Source organism: Pteropus vampyrus, unplaced genomic scaffold (genome assembly GCF_000151845.1).
Source record: "Pteropus vampyrus isolate Shadow unplaced genomic scaffold, Pvam_2.0 Scaffold260, whole genome shotgun sequence".
In the NCBI taxonomy this organism is placed as follows: domain Eukaryota; kingdom Metazoa; phylum Chordata; class Mammalia; order Chiroptera; family Pteropodidae; genus Pteropus; species Pteropus vampyrus.
In genome coordinates, this window is record NW_011889041.1 from 1642130 (window position 1) to 1662730 (window position 20601).

The 20601-nt window shown below is 34.1% G+C and overlaps 1 protein-coding gene across 4 annotated transcripts in view; it reads left to right on the top strand.

Moving 5' to 3' along the window:
• HMGCLL1 (3-hydroxymethyl-3-methylglutaryl-CoA lyase like 1) overlaps window positions 1–20601 on the top strand; it is a 167379-nt gene that overhangs the window by 79266 nt on the left and 67512 nt on the right. For 3 of the 4 annotated variants that reach the window (XM_011375015.1, XM_011375017.1, XM_011375016.1), the window contains 2 exons: window positions 6037–6100; window positions 9564–9752. In XM_011375015.1, the coding sequence (XP_011373317.1) occupies window positions 6037–6100; window positions 9564–9752 (253 nt within the window). The remainder of the gene's footprint in view (window positions 1–6036; window positions 6101–9563; window positions 9753–20601) is intronic. The other variant, XM_011375019.1, reaches the window with a different exon arrangement.

Genomic DNA, 20601 nt, shown 5'->3' on the forward strand with positions numbered 1-20601 from the left:
GTAGTGTGCTATCTTACGATACTATGTAGAATATCAAAATGAAAAAATTAGCCTAATTTTAAGAGTTACCAGCAGACTGGGTAAATAATATATATAGAAATAATTATGACGTTATAAAAAAAGGCAAGTACATTCAGACATATAGATAAATCCTATTCAAGTTTAAAATACTGCCATGGCTAGGACTTCTAGTGCTATATTGAATAATAATGATGAGAGTGGGCATCGTCTTGTTCCTGATCTTAGGAAGAAGAGCTTTCAGCTTTTCACCATTGAATATGATATTATCTGTGGTTTTTTCATAGCCTGTATCAAATAGAGGTAAGTTCCTTCTGTACCCAGTTTGTTGGGAGTTTTTATCATAAATGGATATTGACTTGTCAAATTCTTTTTCTGCATCTATTGAGATAATCATATGATTTTTACCTTTGGTTTTGTTGATGTGATGAATCATGATATTAATCGTTTTGTGGATGTTGAACCATACTTACATTACTAACATAAATCCCACTCGATCATGATGTATAATCCTTTCAATGTACTGTCGAATTCAGTTTGCTAGTATTTTGTTGAGAATTTTGGCATCTATGTTCACAGAGATATTAGCCTGTAATTTTTTTTGTAGTGTCTGGTTTTGGTATCAGGGTAATGCTGGCCTCATTGAATGAGTTTGGAAGTGTTTCTCTTCAGTTTTTTGGAATAGTTTGAGAAGAATACATACTAATTCTTTATTAAGTGTTTAGTAGAATTTACCTGTGAAGCCATCTGGTCCTGGGCTTTTGTTTGTTGAGAATTTTTTGATTACTGCTTCAATTTTATTGCTAGTAATAGGTCTGTTCAGATTCTCTGTTTCTTCCTGGATTAGTCTTGGAAGGTTCTGTGTAAGGCCTGAAACCATAAAACTGCTAGAAGAAAACATAGGAAGTAAATTATGTGACATCAGTCTCAGTAGTATCTTTTTGGATACATCCCTGCAAACAAAGGACACAAAAGCAAAAATAAACAAATGAGACTTCATCAAACTGAAAAGCTTCTGCACAGCAAAGGAAACCTTCAACAAAACAAAAAGCCTACTGAATGGGAGAATATATTCACAAATGATGTCTCCAATAAGGGGTTGATATCCAAGATATATAAGAAACACATCATCTCACTAACAAAAAAATAAACAATTTGCTTGTAAAGGAGGCAGAGGACATGAAAAAATTTCTCTAAAGAAGACATACAGATGGCCAACAGACATGAAAAGATGCTCAACATCATTAATCATCAGGGAAATGCAAATCAAAACCACAAGTTACTACTTCACACCAGTCAGAAAGGCTATTATCAAGTAGTCAACAAATAACATGTGTTGGTGAGGATGTTGAGTAAAGAGGACCCTTGTACGCTGTTGGTGGGACTGCAAACTGGTGCAGCAGCCCCTATGGAAAACAGTATGGAAATTCCTCAAAAAAAAAAAAAAAACTAAAAATAGATATGCTATACAAACAAGTATTCATCCAAAGAAAACAAAAACACTAATTTGAAAAGATATATGCTCCCTTACGTTCATTGCAGCATTATTTGCAATAACCAAGATATGGAAGCACCCTAGCTGTTCATCAGCTGTTCATCGATAGATGAATGGATAAAGGAGATGTGCGTGCGCGCGCGTACACACACACACACACACACACACACACACACACACACACACACACACACAATGGAATATCATCCAGAAATAAAAAAAGAATGAAATCTTGCTATTTGCAACAACATGGATGGATCTAGAGGTAGTTATTGCTAAGTTAAGTCAGGTAGAGAAATGCAAATACCATATGTTTTCACTATATGTGGATTCTGAAACAACAAAACAAACAAAACAGAAACAGACTCATAGAAAAAGAGACCAAAGAGATGGTTACCAGAAGAGAGGGGATGAAATGAAAAAGGGAAGGGGAATATAGTCAAAAACATTGTGATAAGTTTACACGGTGACAGATAATTAGAATTAGTGGGGTGATCACATTGTTAGGTATAAAAATGTCAAAAAAAACTATTGTGCACATGAAACTAATAAAACCAATATAAGATTATATACCAACTACACTTAAAAAATAAATTAAAAGTGTAAAAAAATAAAGTTTAAAGTAAGACTATATTAACTTTCTCTGAAGTTATTTAGAGAAAGTTCTTGGAGAAAGTGTTAATAAATTGAAGTCATTAAAGATAAATAAATATATGGAACATAATAAGAAATAATGGCCTTTTTAGTCAGAGGAGGAAATATACAAAGAACAAAGGCATAGTGAAGAGAAATCTCAAGAAATATTTGGGTAACAGGAAGACGTTTACTTTTACCAGAATAGGAGTTTTTGAGGTTGATTATAGAAGAGAAGTAGAAAGTTAAACTGAAGTTTCACAAATTGCTGAACATGAATAGCAAGGTTATTTAGTAGACAATGGCAAGTCACTAAAGATCTTCAAAATGGACAATTATGTAGTTAGAGTTATTCTCTAGGAATATTATTTTGGCAATAGATATTGGAGTAAAAAGGAGTGGCATGAAACTAGAGACAAGGAGAGCATGTAGGAGACATCTGTGCCTTTCCTGGAGAGGGTACTCATGGACTATTCTGTGCATGTGGGCTGTCACTGGCAGAGATTCAAGCTGCAGAGGCTAGAGGGGAAGAATTAGCCAATCTATGAATATGTTCCCAAGGTGACCTTCAAGTGATTTAGCAGAAAAGACTCTGAAAATGACTACCTCATTTTTAAAAAGTGACAAATGCAGGGGAAACAGGGATGAGCATCATTTTGGACATATTGAATTTAATATGTCATCCAAATGTTTCAAGCAATCGATTTGTCATGTTCACAAGGAGATTTGGAGTTGTTCCTGGATTTACCTGCATAATGGCTAGAGAAAGAAAGACTGAGCTGATGCAGAGACTCCATTTCCTGTTTCCATTACAAACATGACTTTTAAAACATATAGCCAAGCTCAGAAAATAAAAGAAAGTCCCCAGATTTCATCAAAGAAAATGTGCTAAGCATGCAGATTGATGCCACTAATATGTGGGAGTATGTATCCCACACATAGTCCCTAGGGGCTTGGAAATAGGATTTTAATGTCTATCTGGGAAAAGATATTATTCCACTAAACTATGGATTTGTAAATATGGAGTTTTCTTAGAACCTGAAAGCACCTCCTTACCAATGCAAAGTCACTGAAACCTATACTGTGTAGTTATTGGTTGTAGATTTATGACACATGAGTATTGTAGAAACCCCACTGAGAAATCAGGGTAGAAATGTGTCCAGTAACTGATAAAGTCTGCAGGGCAAGGGCAAGGGAGTCAGGTCTGCTTTATAGGGGCATTTAAATAACTCAAGACTCATGAAACCTTTAGAAACTAAAATCACCGTGGAAAGACACTCACAGTAAAAATTTTAAATTAAACCACCAACCAATCAAAGATGGATAAAAGTGCTATGGCGTAGTAGTGAAGAGATTCCTGAGATTAGATACTCTCAAGTCTGTATAATATCACTTTTTACACAAGGGAATCAGTCAATCCAGGTGCAGCTGTATTGCTAGTAGTTGAGTGTTTTTCAATTTTGGCAGAATAGTGGAAATTTAAAAATTATTTTAAAATACTAGTGGTTAGATTCCATTTTCTGAGTTTTTGGTTTAATTACTATGGAGTGTATCATAACCACCAGGGTTATGTTTTGCTTTGTTTTTTAAGCTCCCCAGGTAATTCTGTACAGCTGAGGTTAAGAACCACTGCAATAGAGAAGAGCAGAAGTCTAGAAACTGATGTTAGCCACTAGTCAAAGCAGACAAGGTAGCATCTTTTCATCATGATGGAGGCCTTTGCACATACATGAAAATGCCTCACTTTTTATTAGTTGTTGGCAAGCTTTTTCTGTAAAGGCCAGACAGTAATATTTTGTTTTGTGGGTTAGGTGGTCTCTGTTTCAACTACTCAACTCTGCTGATATAGTACAAAAGTAGCCATGGATAATAGGTAACCAGATGAGCATGGCTTTGTTCCAATAAAATTTTCTTTGCAGAGTGATGAGCAGGATTTGGCTTTTGGGCCTTAGTTTGCTAACTTCTGTTTTACAGTGTTTAAGCACAGTTAATGAACATATTTGAGAACCATCACATTCACTTTGGAGAAAGTAACCACATGTGAATAGGTTAAAAAAATGACTACTCAGCTTACAAGGATAGGATGGAGAGCATATGAAGATGAAATACAATGGAGTGTGAAGACTTGGCAAACCATAGGCCTGGGATGGACCAGTGGGAAAACTTGAGTAAATGAAAATGCACACGAAGAGACTCAGGGTTATGGTATAAAGGGGTAAGCTGTGGTCAGGTAATATGTTAAGAATTCAAGAAAGGGTTTTTTTTTAATATATTGTTTTGCAATTATTTTTTGCTTGTTTTGTCTTTCACATTTAGAAGGATAGCATGTTAATGGATGGCTTGGATTTTCTATTTACTCACTTCTAGATATTTTGGGTTCAGAACCAATGTACTTATATTTTCAATACATTCTCTGTAATCATTATATCTAAATTGAAAATATTTATTTTTCATTCTTAGCCACCTTCTCCAGGGTTGTTTATATAAGACCATTTTCTTTTCACGTGTTGATGAAATTTATTCAGATTATTCTTACAATAGGCTTATAGTAATTAGAAGAGCACAGAGGGGTTTCCTGCCCAGCATTACTTTCAAATTTTACTTAAATTTGCCTTCTTTTCTCCTCTGTTCTCATAACTTTGTGCCTGGCTTATGGAACTGCTTATTTATTTTAATTCCGAAATACAATTTTATTGACATTTTAATAATTTTGAAATTAGGTTATATCTTTAGAAGCAATGGATATGTAGTGAATCATTTAATGTATTCCAAAACCTGTTATGAAATTCACAGTATATCTTCCAATGGACAGCATCTTAGAATCAAGGAAATGTGGTATTGCCTTCTATCATGCTTTTGCCTCCACTTTTCCTCTGGCAACCACTTCCAGAGTTCTCAGAGTTACATTTCTAGAAAACAAATCTGATCTTGTCACTACCTTTTCTAATAATTTTGAGTGATCTCAAAGTTCAGATTCCTTGGCATGGCATTCAAGGGCCTTGCTATCTAAAGCCTTTCATATTCTGGCCCAAAGAACTAAATTTCCAGTCTCATTTCCCACCACTCCTTTCTCTCATGTGAGTTGCTTCATTCTTTACAATCAGATACGTGATGCATTATTTTAATACAAGTGTTGCAAAGTCTCTGAGGAAAGTTTAATAAAATGGGATTGGTGTTGAGCTGACAATAGCTAAAACGGACTTTTTTTCTAAAGCTTAATACTTTAAGATGGAAATGTATCATTGTCCTTGTAGGAGAGGCTTGACTTTTTATATTCAATTGTTGGAGAAACTTATGAAATATCTTTATTTGGAGCCTTTTAAACACAGACTAGACACTCTTCTGTTTGGAATGATTTAGATATACCCGCGAGATAAACAAGATGAATTTTGAGGTTGTGGCCAGTTCTAGGAGATTTGGGGTGATTAATGACTGTCTACATGAGGCCAAAACATCCAGATGGGAGTGAAGAGAAAAGTTCAATTAGTCATCTACATGCTCTCTTCTGTATGGCTCCAAAGACCTGGATAGTCAACAGTCGAATGTATGTACTTATTTAAGTCAAACTATGTATTTCGCTGATATTTTCTTCTTCAAATATCATATCCTGCTCTAGTATAAAGACCCCACAAGATAAATACCTGTTATTTTATTCCTATCTGCCATCAAATAACATATATCAAATTAGAATTATTAGAAAGAGGAAAATGTGACTTAAATTAAAAATGTTCCAAAATTGTTTTTGTTTGGTCTGAGAATTAAATAATAAAGAAGAAGAATAGTCTGATATAAATTTTCTTGATGACTTTTTGGCTATTTGTTTTTATAAAATGGAAATTAGAAGGCAAATTATGCACTCATGTTTATATAGTCCTATATTTTAAATTTAGGTACGTGTCTTGTGTCCTGGGCTGTCCATATGAAGGAAGCATCACACCGCAAAAAGTGACAGAGGTAGGATATGCCTGTTTTTCTGTTTCACGGTAAAATGATGCATATTATTTTTAAAAGTGGACTGTTTTCCTTACTATTTATTGCACCTGCATAACAAAAGTTAAGGAGGACCACGGAGTGGGACACATATGATTATTTAACTGATAGTTTTATTGAAACACTGAAGACCTATATATTGGCTATAACTGTTTTAAAGTTAAATAACACCCGAGTTTTAACATTTGGGAGCTCAAAGGTGGAGGGAATAAAAATATTTGTTTTGTTTTTATGTGGGTAGAACATAGTGAGTGACCTTTCTACTTCTACCAAAATGTCAGGGCAGTTCATGCACATATTTGTTAACTTTGCCTTGGTTGTTCAGGTATCATTTCTTTATTTTCCCCTGGGTACTTTGGCACTTGTGTCATAGTATATAGTGCTTCAATATTTTGTTCCTTGGAGATCCTATAGGTCTTACTGCTGAGATTCGAGTTGCTATCAAAGAGCAATTTTACAGCACTAGAATATAGTCATTAAGGACCTGCTTATTAAAGTTCATTTTACTTACTCTTTCTGTTTATTAATTAATACCAATGAATACAAAATGCTTAGTTTGAGGTTACATTAGACTATCTTATTAGATTATCTCTGAAACTCATTTGTATATGAAATATATTAATGTGCACCTGTTGTTAAGGTTGTTAATTTTCATAAATTTAGTAATGTGGATGGTAGGAAGCAGTGAAGATGGCATTGTTAGAAAAATTAAAATTTAGCTGGCTAAACTATCAGTTTGTCTAAAGCCAATTCTATTTTTGAGCATTCATTTGCACTTTTGAAATTTACTGCAAATTTTTCCAATGAGAGATATCTATCTCATGGTCCATTATTTAAGCAAGACGTTTGCACAAAGAGGCAGAAATACTATATATATATAAAAAAAATGAAGTTCAGATGTTATATAAGACCGTTATTAATTTATATTCACAAATATATATTTTTTTTCTTAAAGAACACTTCAAAAATGGTATAATATTAGGCTCCACAAAACCTGAATCCAACTCAGCCTATATGCCAAATCTCTCGCTCTTCTGCCTTTGCCTCCTGCCATGTTTGGAAGGATCACACACACACTCAGGCTGTCCATTCCTGCACTAGCATGCCCGAGGAGATGCTGAAAAGAATCATGTAACAGGCAGATTGGAAACATTAGAAATTTGTGACCAGCAGCCTTTGATGGGCCTTCTGTAGGTCCAATAGAATGGGCTATTTTATATATTTTGTAGCCAACCCACTCTCTTACTCTCTGCAATGACTATTGCAAATTGTGTTCACTCTGTTCATTCAAGTCTCTAGTCTTTCTCCTCATTTACTCACCTGATTATTCAGTGGTGATGGAATTCTTCCTGTTGACACTGGAACATATTCAAGCCTCTTCCATCTGAAAACTTTCAGAATTCAGCATCTTCTTATAGTTATCGAATATCTCTAGCCTTCTACATCTAAACTTCAGAGGGCTGCCTACAGTAGTGATGTCCATTTTCTCATGTGCCAAAAACTCTTCATCATACTCCAGATTGAATTCTAGACTATTCACTCCACTGAAATCCCTCTTTTTAGGGTAACTACTTAGCACTTGGGTCAAGAAGTGCAAAATTGTATTCAATCCTAATCTTGACTCCTTAGCAGAATTTGGGATTAGTGACTCTTCTATCCTTCCTGACACCTGTATGTCTCTTGTATTCCCTTGACACCACACTTGTGATTTTCTTCCAACCTGCTAGGTTTCTCCTTTGTAACCTCATGCTTCTCTATTTGAGCATTAAGAAATTCCAGCATTTAATAGGCAGTAAAGGAGAATGAACATTATGATATTTCATCCAAGTTTCCATCTGATAACTGCCTCCTACCTGGACTAGTTAGCCCTTCTGAGTACCCACCAACCTGTTTTCATATTGTTATTGCCTTTCTGAAAAACACCACTACCCCAGATACTATCACGGCCTTTTATTACTCTTATGATAGAATCCTCAACCAAACTCTTAAACTTAGTTGGTTTGCCACGCCCTATATATCTGCCCCATGCCTACCTCTCCTTTATGTAGCTTCATTTCCTCTTGGTTTTGGCTTCCTCATCACACTGTCCTTTGCATTTGACTGTTTCTCTGCCTGAAGTGCTCTTTGCATTTTATATTTTGGCTGCCTGGAATACACTAGCCTCTGCTTTTGATATTCTACCCGGAATATTATTCTTATACCTTTCTTCTCAGCCTTCTCAACAAGTTAATGTTTACTTTACCTTAAGCTGTCACTTGGGCCCTTCCTGTTTGACAGATCTAGGTCAGTTTCCTTTGCCACATGCTCTTATCTTGTTTCTTTGTTTCAGAATTCGTATTTTAGCTATATTTATACATTCCCAAATGGGATTGATTAAGGTCTATCTTCATTTGACTCCAGGTTCTATAACAGCATGAGCCATCTCAAGATTTGTGTCCCCGTTATATTCTAGCACCTATCACAGTACATGGCATAAAATGGCACTGAGGAAATACACAATGAGTTAATGAGTGGCCATGTGCCATATTTTGTACAAAGTGATTTCTAGGTGTTCTCATTTCATTTTCGTAGCCAACCATGCCATTATTAACATCATTATTATCGTAACTCTTTAAAAAATTAAATAATAAGATTTAGAAAGTATGCTAAATAAGAGTGTTTCATTGTCTGTATTTTACAGAATAGAGACTGAAGTTTTAAAAGATTAACCTTCTGCCTAGTATCACATTCCTAGCATGGGTGGCACCTGAGATTTAGACCCAGGCTTGTTTGATCCAGAATGCATGTCTTTGTCACAATACCACACTGCTTTCATGCAAAATCTTATTCCTCTTTGAAAGTAACATTAGTTATTCAGCTTGAAAGAACCTTGCAATTTACGTCTTTATAAGATCACTACTTAGCACTTGAGTCAAGAAATGCAAGGTCACATTCACAAGTACATTCATTTATGACTCCCCCAAAATTAAGCCAGAACTATTTAGTGATTCTACCAATTACGTAGGTACTGAGCGACAGAGCTGAAACTGGTATAGATGTCTCTTGATGCCTATTCTAATGCATGGAGAAATGCTACTTCCAAGGTAAATTTGTCATGCTTCTGTTTGATTAAAGAGTTGAGAAAAGCAAACCTCCCTTAGTTGAAATTATAGTTTATAAATCCTAATTGAACATGTAGCCAGACAGTTATGACTCTGACGCAAACTTGAGTATTAGAAAAAAGATAATTATAGTAATGTCATTCAAAGTTTTATAAAACACTTAAGATTTAATGAGCAAGGAGAAAGACCAGGAAACTAAAATGTTTTCCATGGAAATGTAACAATTTTAGTTGTGATTTTTACCTCTAGATGATGTTTGCTAGGAACAATAGGGATCGAGTCTGTTCATTTCCATGGTTTTACTAACTCTTCACGTGTCCCAATAGGTGTCTAAGAGACTGTATGGCATGGGCTGTTATGAGATCTCTCTGGGAGACACAACTGGTGTGGGAACTCCAGGAAGCATGAAGAGAATGTTGGAAAGTGTCATAAAGGAAATCCCACCCAGTGCTCTTGCCGTTCACTGTCATGACACATACGGACAGGCCTTAGCCAATATCCTTACGGCCCTCCAGGTATTTTGTATTATTTGTATGTATGTGTAAATGTGTGTATCCACATTTGTAATATAAACATATTAAGAGCTTTAGTGAGATAGCAGTTTTAAATTGCTATGGATATTGTGTGTAAACTGTGCTTGCTACATGACAAGCGCTCAGAAGATATTTGTTAATTGTACATTTTTTTTTAGGGCGGTGATGTCTCTTATTACTGTTAATTGGACTTGATAAAATTCTTGAATTTGTTCTTTTTAAAGTATTAATCCTCTTAAAGCCCTGTCTGCTTTTTTCAACTCCCATGTGCATCTAGCCATAAAATTTAAAGGGCTGCAATATGATGGCATTTGGAGGAGTGCAAAGCACAAAGATAGTAGAGTATACTGTTGTAATCATGGAATTCTCTTTTTGATAATTTGGTGCTCTATTATGAGAAGATATAGTGGTGAAATCGAGAATACTTTAAGATGTTTTCCTCATGTTGGGGAGCATACTTTTGAAAGAGCCCCTGGTTTTTATCAAATATAGTCTATTAGATGATCAAATGAAGATATCTGGAAAGTTGGAGAATTAAGAAATGCTTATTAAATCCTAATGACAACTTAGCTATTTTAAATGTTTTTAAAAGAATAGATATAAATAGCATTTTAAGTGTTGTTTTAAAATTCGTGTTAGTTTCTTAAACTCAGCAAAAATAGATTCATTTGATGTTCTTAGAACTCAAGATTTTGATTACTAAAGATAAGACTGTATGAAAGCTTTTCGTTGAAGCTGACAATCAGTATGTGAAGCTTAATGTGGAAGTCCTACAGTGAACAGTTGCTTGGCAGAAGTTAAAAAACAATGTGAAGATCAAGCCCCACAAGGGCTTATTTTGACTTTGTAACATATGTGCACAAATCCTAATTTATCCTCTGGAAGCAGGCAAGGAACATTGTATTGAATTAGAAGAGAAAATCACATCCCGTGGACATTTAGGCGTGGGAATTTTTACAATTTTCCTTCCCTAAGTATTTTAGTTTCTAAAACAATAGAGAACTAGGCATCACTTCAGGAGTCTCTGTTGAGCTGCACCTGTAACTTATTAAGTGTTCCTGACTAGCAAGTTCCTAAGTTCTTGAAGAGGTACATGTCTGTCTGTCCATCTCTCTCTTTCTCCTCCTGTCCTCCCCACCCATTTCTTTATATCCTCTATGTGGTAACACTGAGTAATATTTTATTCCTGTAGTACATTTATTATATAATAAATGATAGTTTAGTTCTTTGGGATAAGGGCTGCAGTGCAGAATCTGGGAACCTAAACTTCTGCTTCAGGACAGCCTGCCTCTTGAAAATGCCCAAGTATAAAATACTGCTGACACCACCTTGTGATTTTAACAGTTAAGGAAGACTAATCTGAGCAAATAATGTTTAAAATCGGATCTAGAGAATGAGAAGGAACTAACCCCAATAAGGTGTGTGTATGCGCGCGTGTACATGAAATGTGTACGGAAAGAATAAGTGAAGCAGATGAAACATCGTTTGGCAAAAGGTCTTGGGAAAGCGGGGACGTTGTGCTAGGAACTGAAAGTAGACCATTATATTCAGAAGAGAAACACCATTATAACATTGCTGAATTAAATGAAGTGCCTAATTTCTATTTTCAAAGAGGTGAGGACTAAAATCCTGGGGCATTTGCCCATCCTGTAACAGCCATACAGGGAGGCACAAAACAACCTAGGTCCCAAGCGTGATGGGGAGCATGGATGAGAACCTGTGTGTGGCTGAGATCCCCCAAAATACCATGCCCTTGTTCAAAGGGCAAACCAGCAAAAATTCTACCTCACAAAGGGAGGAGGCAAGCACATTCATTCTCATGGCCTTGACTCTGAGTGGAGGAGAAATAGAGTCTCCCTTTATCATAACCTTTTGTCAACCCTCATGTAGATTTAGGGTGCAAATTCCCAAGGCCTGCAGTATTTGAAAGACCCAAGCAGATAAATTGCTTTGAAAAGGCTGTGGAATAGCAAGCACCTTCAGGCCCCAAGAACCTTTTCTGAAGGAACAGATCTTCAATTTAAGTCAAACTGGTTTTGTGTGCGTGTGTAAGAGGGGTGGATATTCTACTCTTCAGCAGCTCCTGTGGTGGTAGTAAGTAGAAAGTGTGACTATAAGCATCTGTAACTGTTTTCTGATCTGTTACTATGTGCCCAAGATCTATGTATATATGCAGGGCAGGAGTGCAGAATGGAGCCCTGGGGACCGGGGAAGCAATAGTGTACTTTCAGTTTGATGATACATTGCCCTGGAGCTTAAGTTATAGTCACAGTGTAAATAGGTGAGGAAAGTGACAGTAGCTTGTGTAATAAGCACCATGATATTAAGCTGGAGAGGCTAGTATCAATGAACATTTGAGAGAATGGTCAAAAAGTAGAGATTTGATGAAAAAGCTAAAAGTTGAAGTTATAGAGGTGTTTTGTGTTTTGTTTTGTTTTTTGTCTTTTCTGCATTCACTTTTATTTTAATAAGCCAGTGACAACATAAGAAATATATTCTGCTGCTCTCTTAGAAATTGTGTGTAGCTGAGACAATCTTTAAATGTTTTAGAACTTTTATGTTGATAAAGATAGCTAAAATGTGATACTGGAATGTCACTGCAAACACACGTGTACTGGTCACAAAGAACACTGACTAAGGCAGAGTCCACCAGAGCCATTTTCCTTTTCCCATCTCCCATTCCTTCCTTAATAACAGCAACAACAACCATGCAGGAGAATAAAATGTCTTGGAAAAAAACTGTCAGTTTTAAATAGAAGGAAAATCAGAGAAAGCTTCACTTCATTATGAACAAGGCTAACCTTGGCTTCAGGAAGCAGTGGCCATACTTCATTTTTTTTAAAAAATGGAATCTTTGAAGTGGCTTCTAGTAAAATTGGTGGTAGAGGTGGAGTGGATATCATTTGCTTTAATTTAGGGGTTGAGAAACAATTTACAGTGCTCCAAACTGGAAGTTAATATTAAGGCAAGCAGACATGTAATAAGTGGAAACTTGGCCACATGGTAAGAAACAAATGAGAGTTATAAATAGAATATCCCCCCTCAGTCTGGAAAGCACATACTAATCTTGTAGTAGAGGGTAGTGGAGAGATTTTTCTTGGGTTTCCAGGTTTTATTGTATTTTTTAATGACATATACATATGACTTATAGGACTATACATGGTTATATGGAAGTCAAGAATTCATAATTATTAAATTAATATAGAGAAATAATTCTGAGACTATAGATTGAAGTGTGGGATATTTATAACCACTCGAAACCAAAAGAGCAAGAAAATGAGGTGACCAAATAGTAATAAGAAGACATGTACATGACCAAATATACTTGTCTTAACTTTTTTATGTAAAATTGAACTTCACCTTCCTATATATTCCCAAGTACCTAAGTAAAGCATCGGTGAACAAATTGTTTAATCTACTTAATACTAAACAATTGTACAGTCTCTATTTTTCTGCACCCAAATGATTTGAGTGTTCATAATTGGGTAAAAACAGAATGAAATAAATAAATGAGAGCTAATATCACAAATAATTAATTGGCAGCATACAGACAGAGCAGAATAGAAAATATTTAGCTTAATCCTGAAGAAATGTCATGTGCTTTTTTTTAAACTTAATAGACCTTTTGTTTAATGTGCCTTTTCTCATGTTTTCCATATGTTTATTATTCTCTTTTAGAAAGACAAAATTATTTACCTAATTTTTACATCAAAGCATTCCTTTTTCTATATTGACTCTAACTAAACCAATGTTTAAATGCTATCAAACAGCTATCAAATATTTGCTATCAAATATTTTGTGTAATTCATTTTTTAGTTTTTCAAGGAGAATCTTTTAAAATTTCAATCACTAGCCAAATGAGTCTGTTTCTCAGTTCTTTATCTATAGAATGTATACAATTGAGTTGGGATGCAGAGTTTCTAGAACAATTGCCTTGGTAACAGTATAATCGGTTAATATTATTATTGTGGTCATTATAATTAAAACTACTACTAATAATAACAGTAATAATTGTATTACAAAGTTTATTTCTAAGTAGAGCCAGGAGACCTAGCTCACTGCATTACAAATGTGTTTCGTAAATACATGCATTAGATATTATTCATTTCTTCAACACCTTTTATAGAGCTAAATAGAAATTGATGAGCAAGAAAGAAAACAAAAAATTGAAACTTAGAAGCTGCTCCAGAGGTTTTACAAAATGGATCGTTAATTTATTCAACAGATACTTATTTGATCAGACACTGTCATGGATGTTAGATTCAGATGTTAAAGATCTTAGCGATACTGCTCTGAGGAAACTTTTACTTTAATTTAGTATTGTGAGAAGCTTTTTGATTATTGAATAGTTTTTGTTGTTGTTGTTTTTGTTTTCTGTCTTTTTGTCTTTTTTTTTTTTTTTTTTTGCTACATAATGAACTTCCTCCAGCATGGTATTCTGTTGGAAAATATTGGGATGATGTGTAAGTTATCATCAAAAAAGGAGGAAAATAAATCCAACAGAAGTTTTTCACTGTCCAACTTTCAAGTGTGTACAAGCAGAGCACTTGAGCCATAAAAGTAAAAAAAATAATAGTATAGATGAACAAAGTACCTTTTTAAAATTTTTTCACGTAGTCAGATTGCTTATATAGTGATGAAAAATGAGTAAACATTTGAATAATTTTATTTTGTTTATCTTCAACATCTTTCTGTTAATATGAACTTCTCTCTGATTTTGGCAATAGGTGATCTGACAGGTTTTGTCCTCAAAGATAAGTTTTATCTATATCTACATATCCACAGATATGTACAGGGTAGTTTGAAAAAGTTGCTTCTGAGCTAGATGGCATTCAATTAATCATTTTAAAATAACACATGAGATTCTATAATGTGCTAAAAATGAATGTATTTAATCTTTATGCAATGGATTAAGCTTTGAAGCTCACCGTCAAAATATATTCAAAACTGCTCTGCCTCCTCCATGTTGATCAAATGGGCAAATGTCACACAAATTGATTATTAGGTTTTTTTCTCTGCTTAAAAAAATTCTAATAGGCAGAAAAGTAATGGAGAAAGAACACTGAATTCATCAGCAGAAGATTTTGTTTTTCTTTTTAATCATGACTTGATTTTTTTTTAAATTATTTTTTCCTCACATATCAGTTCCTTTAATTTACAGTGGATTGACACTCTGGGATAAAGGGGTGTGCATAGAGAACAATATTTATACCTTGTGATATCTATTACCACAAGTCATAGCTCATAGGATACAGGAAAATCTCTAACACATGTTAGATAGAATATCTTTCTTGGGACCCAGAGATTAAGTAGGTCAGAGGTGGAGCCCTGAAGAGCAGGTGTGCACAGAAAAACAGAGTCAAGGACCATGCAACTGAGAGCAGAAGGTGGATATCTAAGCTACTTGATGACTTTTTACTCACCACAAAGCTAAGTGCTGTGATGTTTGCTTAATTTTCTTGAAAATTCCCAATGTCCTTCCAATGGATATTTTTTTACTTAAGACTTGCAAGCAAAATTATGCTAAGACACTGACTTTTCCATTATCTGTAAATTAATATTGGAAAAGCTTCATATCTTTCTAGATGACCATTTTCTCATATGCAAAAGAATTGTTGCACTAAAAGAAATCAAAGTACATGTTCATATAATCTCTTATCAAGTTTTTATCAATTCAAAGCTCACAGTAGGAAGAAGGAAATAATAAAAATTAGAACAGATAAATGAAATATAGAAAAGACAATAGAAGAAAATTAAACATCTGCTGCTTTGAAAAGATAAAATTAACACAGCAGATAGAATTCATCAAAATTTTTGTTTTCTTAGCAATTTTGACTTTATTAGTGTGACCATAGAGATTAATAGATGTTTCTTTTTCTTTACTTCTGATTGCATCAAGTAAGACAGTAATCCTGAGTTGAAGCTGTTCTTTATTTTTATTTTTTTGCACACATAATGCAAGTTTTGAATTAGGAGGACAGACTCAGCCTAGTTAATTTTACCTTTGTTAAAAAATATATTTAAAATGAATCCTTGTTGCTGTTAATCACCTTCAGGGCAAAAAATAACAATTTAGTCATACAGTTATTTTCTTACCAGTCTAGTCTTTCATAAGGATTTAACTTTGGATTTTAAATTATCAGTGGGTGTTGGGACAGGATGTGATTCTCTCCTTGGCATAAGACATGGAAATTTCAAAAATCACTATCTTTTTGAGCACTGCTTTTATCTGTTGTGTAAATGTCTCAGCTTATTGTTTTAATCTTGATTTCAATAGCTTGTTTTCAACCAAGTACTTGTCACATCTCTCTCAACACATGTGGCCTTAATTTGGAAATCTCATTGTTTTGCCCTGTTGTTTGTATAAAAACACATTGTTTTTCATTTTCTGATTTCTTTTCATGTGTTCTTATTTTTTTCTCTTGAAAATTCATATTTGCAAGGAAATGTTATGCTTATACACTCTTGCCCCTGAATGTAATGTGACACAGACCTTATCCTTTAGAATACTAGGCTGAAATTGGTTAGTTTGGTATTAAACACAAGGTATTCTTCCCATGACTGTTTTTTGGCTTATTTTAATATAACCAGTTAATGGTTATTTGGCCAGCACTAAACACACACACACACACACACACACACACACCCACCCACCCACCCACCCACCCCAGCCAAAAGTCAAGAATCCTTTAGCTTTATTGTTCGAACAACTTTCTCAAATGGTTCTAAATATCTCTAGTTCTGGATTTGAACTAGGTGCGATTAATACACACTATTAGATCACAGTGGCTCAGTTTTATTATATTTTCACTTTAGAATATCAGACTTACTATTATCAGTATATGGTACATTCATTACTGAAAGACAGTGGAGGAGGAGTTTAATAACTGCAAGTCAAAGATATGGAATCCTAATCTGGAAGCTACACATTTTTTTTCCTCATATCTTTATAAATCTCTTCAATATAGAGAAAAATGTAAAATGGAAATTATAGCTATAAATTGTTACCATTTAGAATTATTTTATGAATTATTTTAAAATGCTCATTTAACCAAACAATATTTATTGGCTACCTTCTGTGCAATAGCCTCTCTGCTATTAGGTATAATAGACAATAAAGAAACAGGATAAACCGCCATCCTTTACTCCGGTGGTCCCCAACCTTTTTGGCACCAGGGACCGATGCTCCTGTAAGAATCTAATCCCTGATGATCTGAGGTGGAGCTGAGGCCACGGTGATGCTAGTGCTGAGGAGCAGCTGCAAATACAGATGAAGCTTCATTCGCTTGCCCACTGCTCACCGCCTGCTATGCTGCCTGGTTTATAACAGGCCAGAGACAGATACTTGTCTGCAGCCCAGGGGTTCTAGACACCTGCTTTAGTCAGTAATTTTTTCTATCAAATAAAATGTAGAAATTATGTAAAATTGCTTAAGCAATAAGTCAAGTTATTTTCACCTAGGTTACACATTTAAGTTATACTGACAAATTTTTTAAAAATCTGTATAAATTACAAAAAGAATAAACTTATGATTACATATTTCTACTAAACACTTTCAAATTAAGTAAAACTTTTTATAATAAATGTTCCAGTTTTATTGAGATATTATTGACATACATCAGTGTATAAATTTAAGATGTACAGTATTGATTTCACTTACATACACTATAAAATTATTACAAAAATAAGCTTAATTAGCATCTATCATGTCATATAGATACATTAAAAAGAAAATGAAAAAGACAATTTTTTTGTGATGAGAACTCTTAGGATTTATTCTCAACAACTTTCATACACACACACATAGCAGTGTAACTATAGTTGTCATGTTGTACATTACATTCCCAGTACTTATAATTGGAAATTTGTATCTTTGACCAACTTTCTCCAATTCTCACCCCTCCACCTACATCTCTAATAACCCAAACTTTCAAGTCTTTTTCTAGGAATTTGTTGAGGTATTGTTGTTTGTTTGTTCAGATCCCATAGATAAGTAAGGTCATTCAGTGTTTGTCTTTCTCTGACTTATTTGACTTAGCATAATACCCTCAAGCACAAGTACCATCCATATTGTCACAGATGTCAGGATGACTCATTTTTTATGGATACATAATATTCTATTGAATATATATATCTATTCAGAATATATATATATATATATATATATATATTGAATATACACACACAAACCCCACACTTTTTTTATTATCTATTAATGAACACACTTGTTTTTTCCATGTCCTAGCTATTGTAAATGCTACTGCTGTAAGTATAGGAAATGCAGGTATCTCTGAGATAGTGTTTTCCTTTCCTTTGAATATATTCCCAGAAATTGAAATGCTGAATTTTATGGTAGTTACAGTTTTTTTTAATTGTTTGAGGATCCTCCATGCTGTTTTTCATAGTAGCTGTACCACTTTACAATCCTACCAACAGTGCACAAAGTTTCTTTTTTCTCCACATCCTTACCAACATGTACCATCCCTTATCTTTTAGATAATGGCCATTCTAACAGGCATAGGTGTGATGCCATTACAGTTTTGATTTGTTTTTCCCTAATGATTAGTGATATTGAGCATCTTTTCATGTACCTGTTGGCTAGTCATATATTGACTTTGGAAAATGTCTATTCCGGTCTTTTGTCCATTTTAAAATTATGTTTTTTTTTTTTTTTTGCCATGTGTTCTTTATATATATTTGGATATTAATGTCTTATCAGATATAGGGTTTGCAAATACGTTTTTCCCATTACATAGTTTGTATTTATCATTCTTTTTGTTATTGAGAATTTTTTTAGTTGGATGTAGTCCCACTTGTTTACTTTTTATTTTGTTGCTTGTGCTTTAGGTGCCATATCCAAAATATTATTTCTGAGACCCAAATCAAGGAGCTTTTTTCTTAGGTTTTCACCCAGGAGAGTCATGATTTCAGATCTTATATAAGTCTTTACTCCATTATGGTTAATTTTTGTGATTAATGTAATACAGGGGTCTAATTTAATTCTTTTACATACATGTGAATATCCAGGTTCCTCAGCAACATTTATTGAAGAAATGTCTTTTCTCCATTGAATATTCTTGGCTCCCTTTCAAATATTAGTATATGCTTTGTATATTTCTGGGCTTTCAATCTGCTCCATTATTTATGTGTCTGTTTTTATGCCAATATTGTACTGTTTTTGATTATTGTAGCTTTGTAGTGTAGTTTGAAATCAGGAAGTGTGATGCCTCCCATTTTGTTCTTTCTCAGGATTATATTGGTTATTCTTAGTCTGTTGTGGTGCCATATAAATTTTAGAATTGTTTTTTCTACTTTCATCAAAAATGCCATTGGAATCTTGATAGGTATTCCATTGAATCTACAGATGATTGGGGGTACTATGGACATTTTTAACAATATTAGTTCTTTGAATTCATGAGCACAGAATACCTCTCTGTTATTTGTCTCTTCTTTAATTTCATCAATATCTTGTAGTTTGCAGAGTAGAGATCTTTATTCTCCTTGGTTAAGTGTATTCTTAAGTATTTTATTATTTTTTGATGCTACTGTAAATGGGGTTATTTTCTTATTTCTTTTTCAAATAATTTATTGTTAGTGAATAGTTGCTCTACTGATTTTTGTATTTTAATTTTGTATCCTGAAACTTTACTGAATTCATTGATTAGATGAATTAAATTAATTCGACTAATAACAAAAAGGTTGGAGACTGTTGGTTAGTCTGTATGCTCTTGTAGTTCACTAAACTTCTTTAAGAAGATTATTCTAAATTCTTTATGTGACATTTCATAGATCTCCATTTCTTTAGGATCAGTTATTAGATTTATTAATTCCCTTTGGTGATGTCAAATTTACCTGATTTTGAATGATCCTCGATTCCTTATATTGGTATCTGTGCATTTGAGTATGTGGTCTTCATTTCCAGACATTGCAGGTTCACTTTGGCAGAGACAGTTTTTCACCAGTCAGCTTAGATTGGGTTTCTGGATATATCTGCTGGTAATGTCCTTGGGCAGGTGTGGCCAATATTTTTATTTCTTTTCTGTATAGAACACTACTGATTTTTGCATGTTAATGCAAAAAAGGTATCTTGAAACTTTTCTGAATTTGTTGATTAGATCTGTTTTTTGGTAGCCTTTAGGATTTTCAATATGCAAAATCATGTCAACTGCAAATAGAGACAGTTTTACTTCTTTTTCAATTCTGATGTTTTCTGTTTTCTTGCCTGATTGCTCTGGCAAGACTTCCAGTGCTAAATACAGAGTGATGAGAGTGGGCACCCTCATCCTATTCTTGACCTTAGAGGAAAAGCTTTCAATCTTTCTCCATTATGATGTTAGCTGTGGGCTTCTCATATATAGTCTTTATTATGTTGAGGTAACATTCCTTTTATCCCTAAGTTGTTTTTTTTTTTTTTTTTCAGCATCAGATGTTGAATTTTATGAAATGCTTCTTCTGTATCTATTATGATCATATGATTCTTTTTTATTGTATTAATATGATGTATAGTATTGATTGATTTGCAGATATTGAACAATCAGCTTCCCATAAGTCCTACTTGATCATGGAGAATGGCCCTTTTATGTGCCATTGAAACTGATTTGCTACCACTTTATCACTATCAAAATAATGCTGACCTTGTAAAATAAGTTTGAAAGTGTACCTTCCTTGTTGATTTTTTGAAGAGTTTGAGAACGATTGGCATTGATTTTTCTTTAAATTAAAATTCGCCAATGAAGCTATCTGGTCCTTGGGTATTCTGATGGAAAATTTTTGACTACTGATTCAATCGCCTTACTAGTAATTGGTTTATTCAAACTTCCTATTTCTTTCT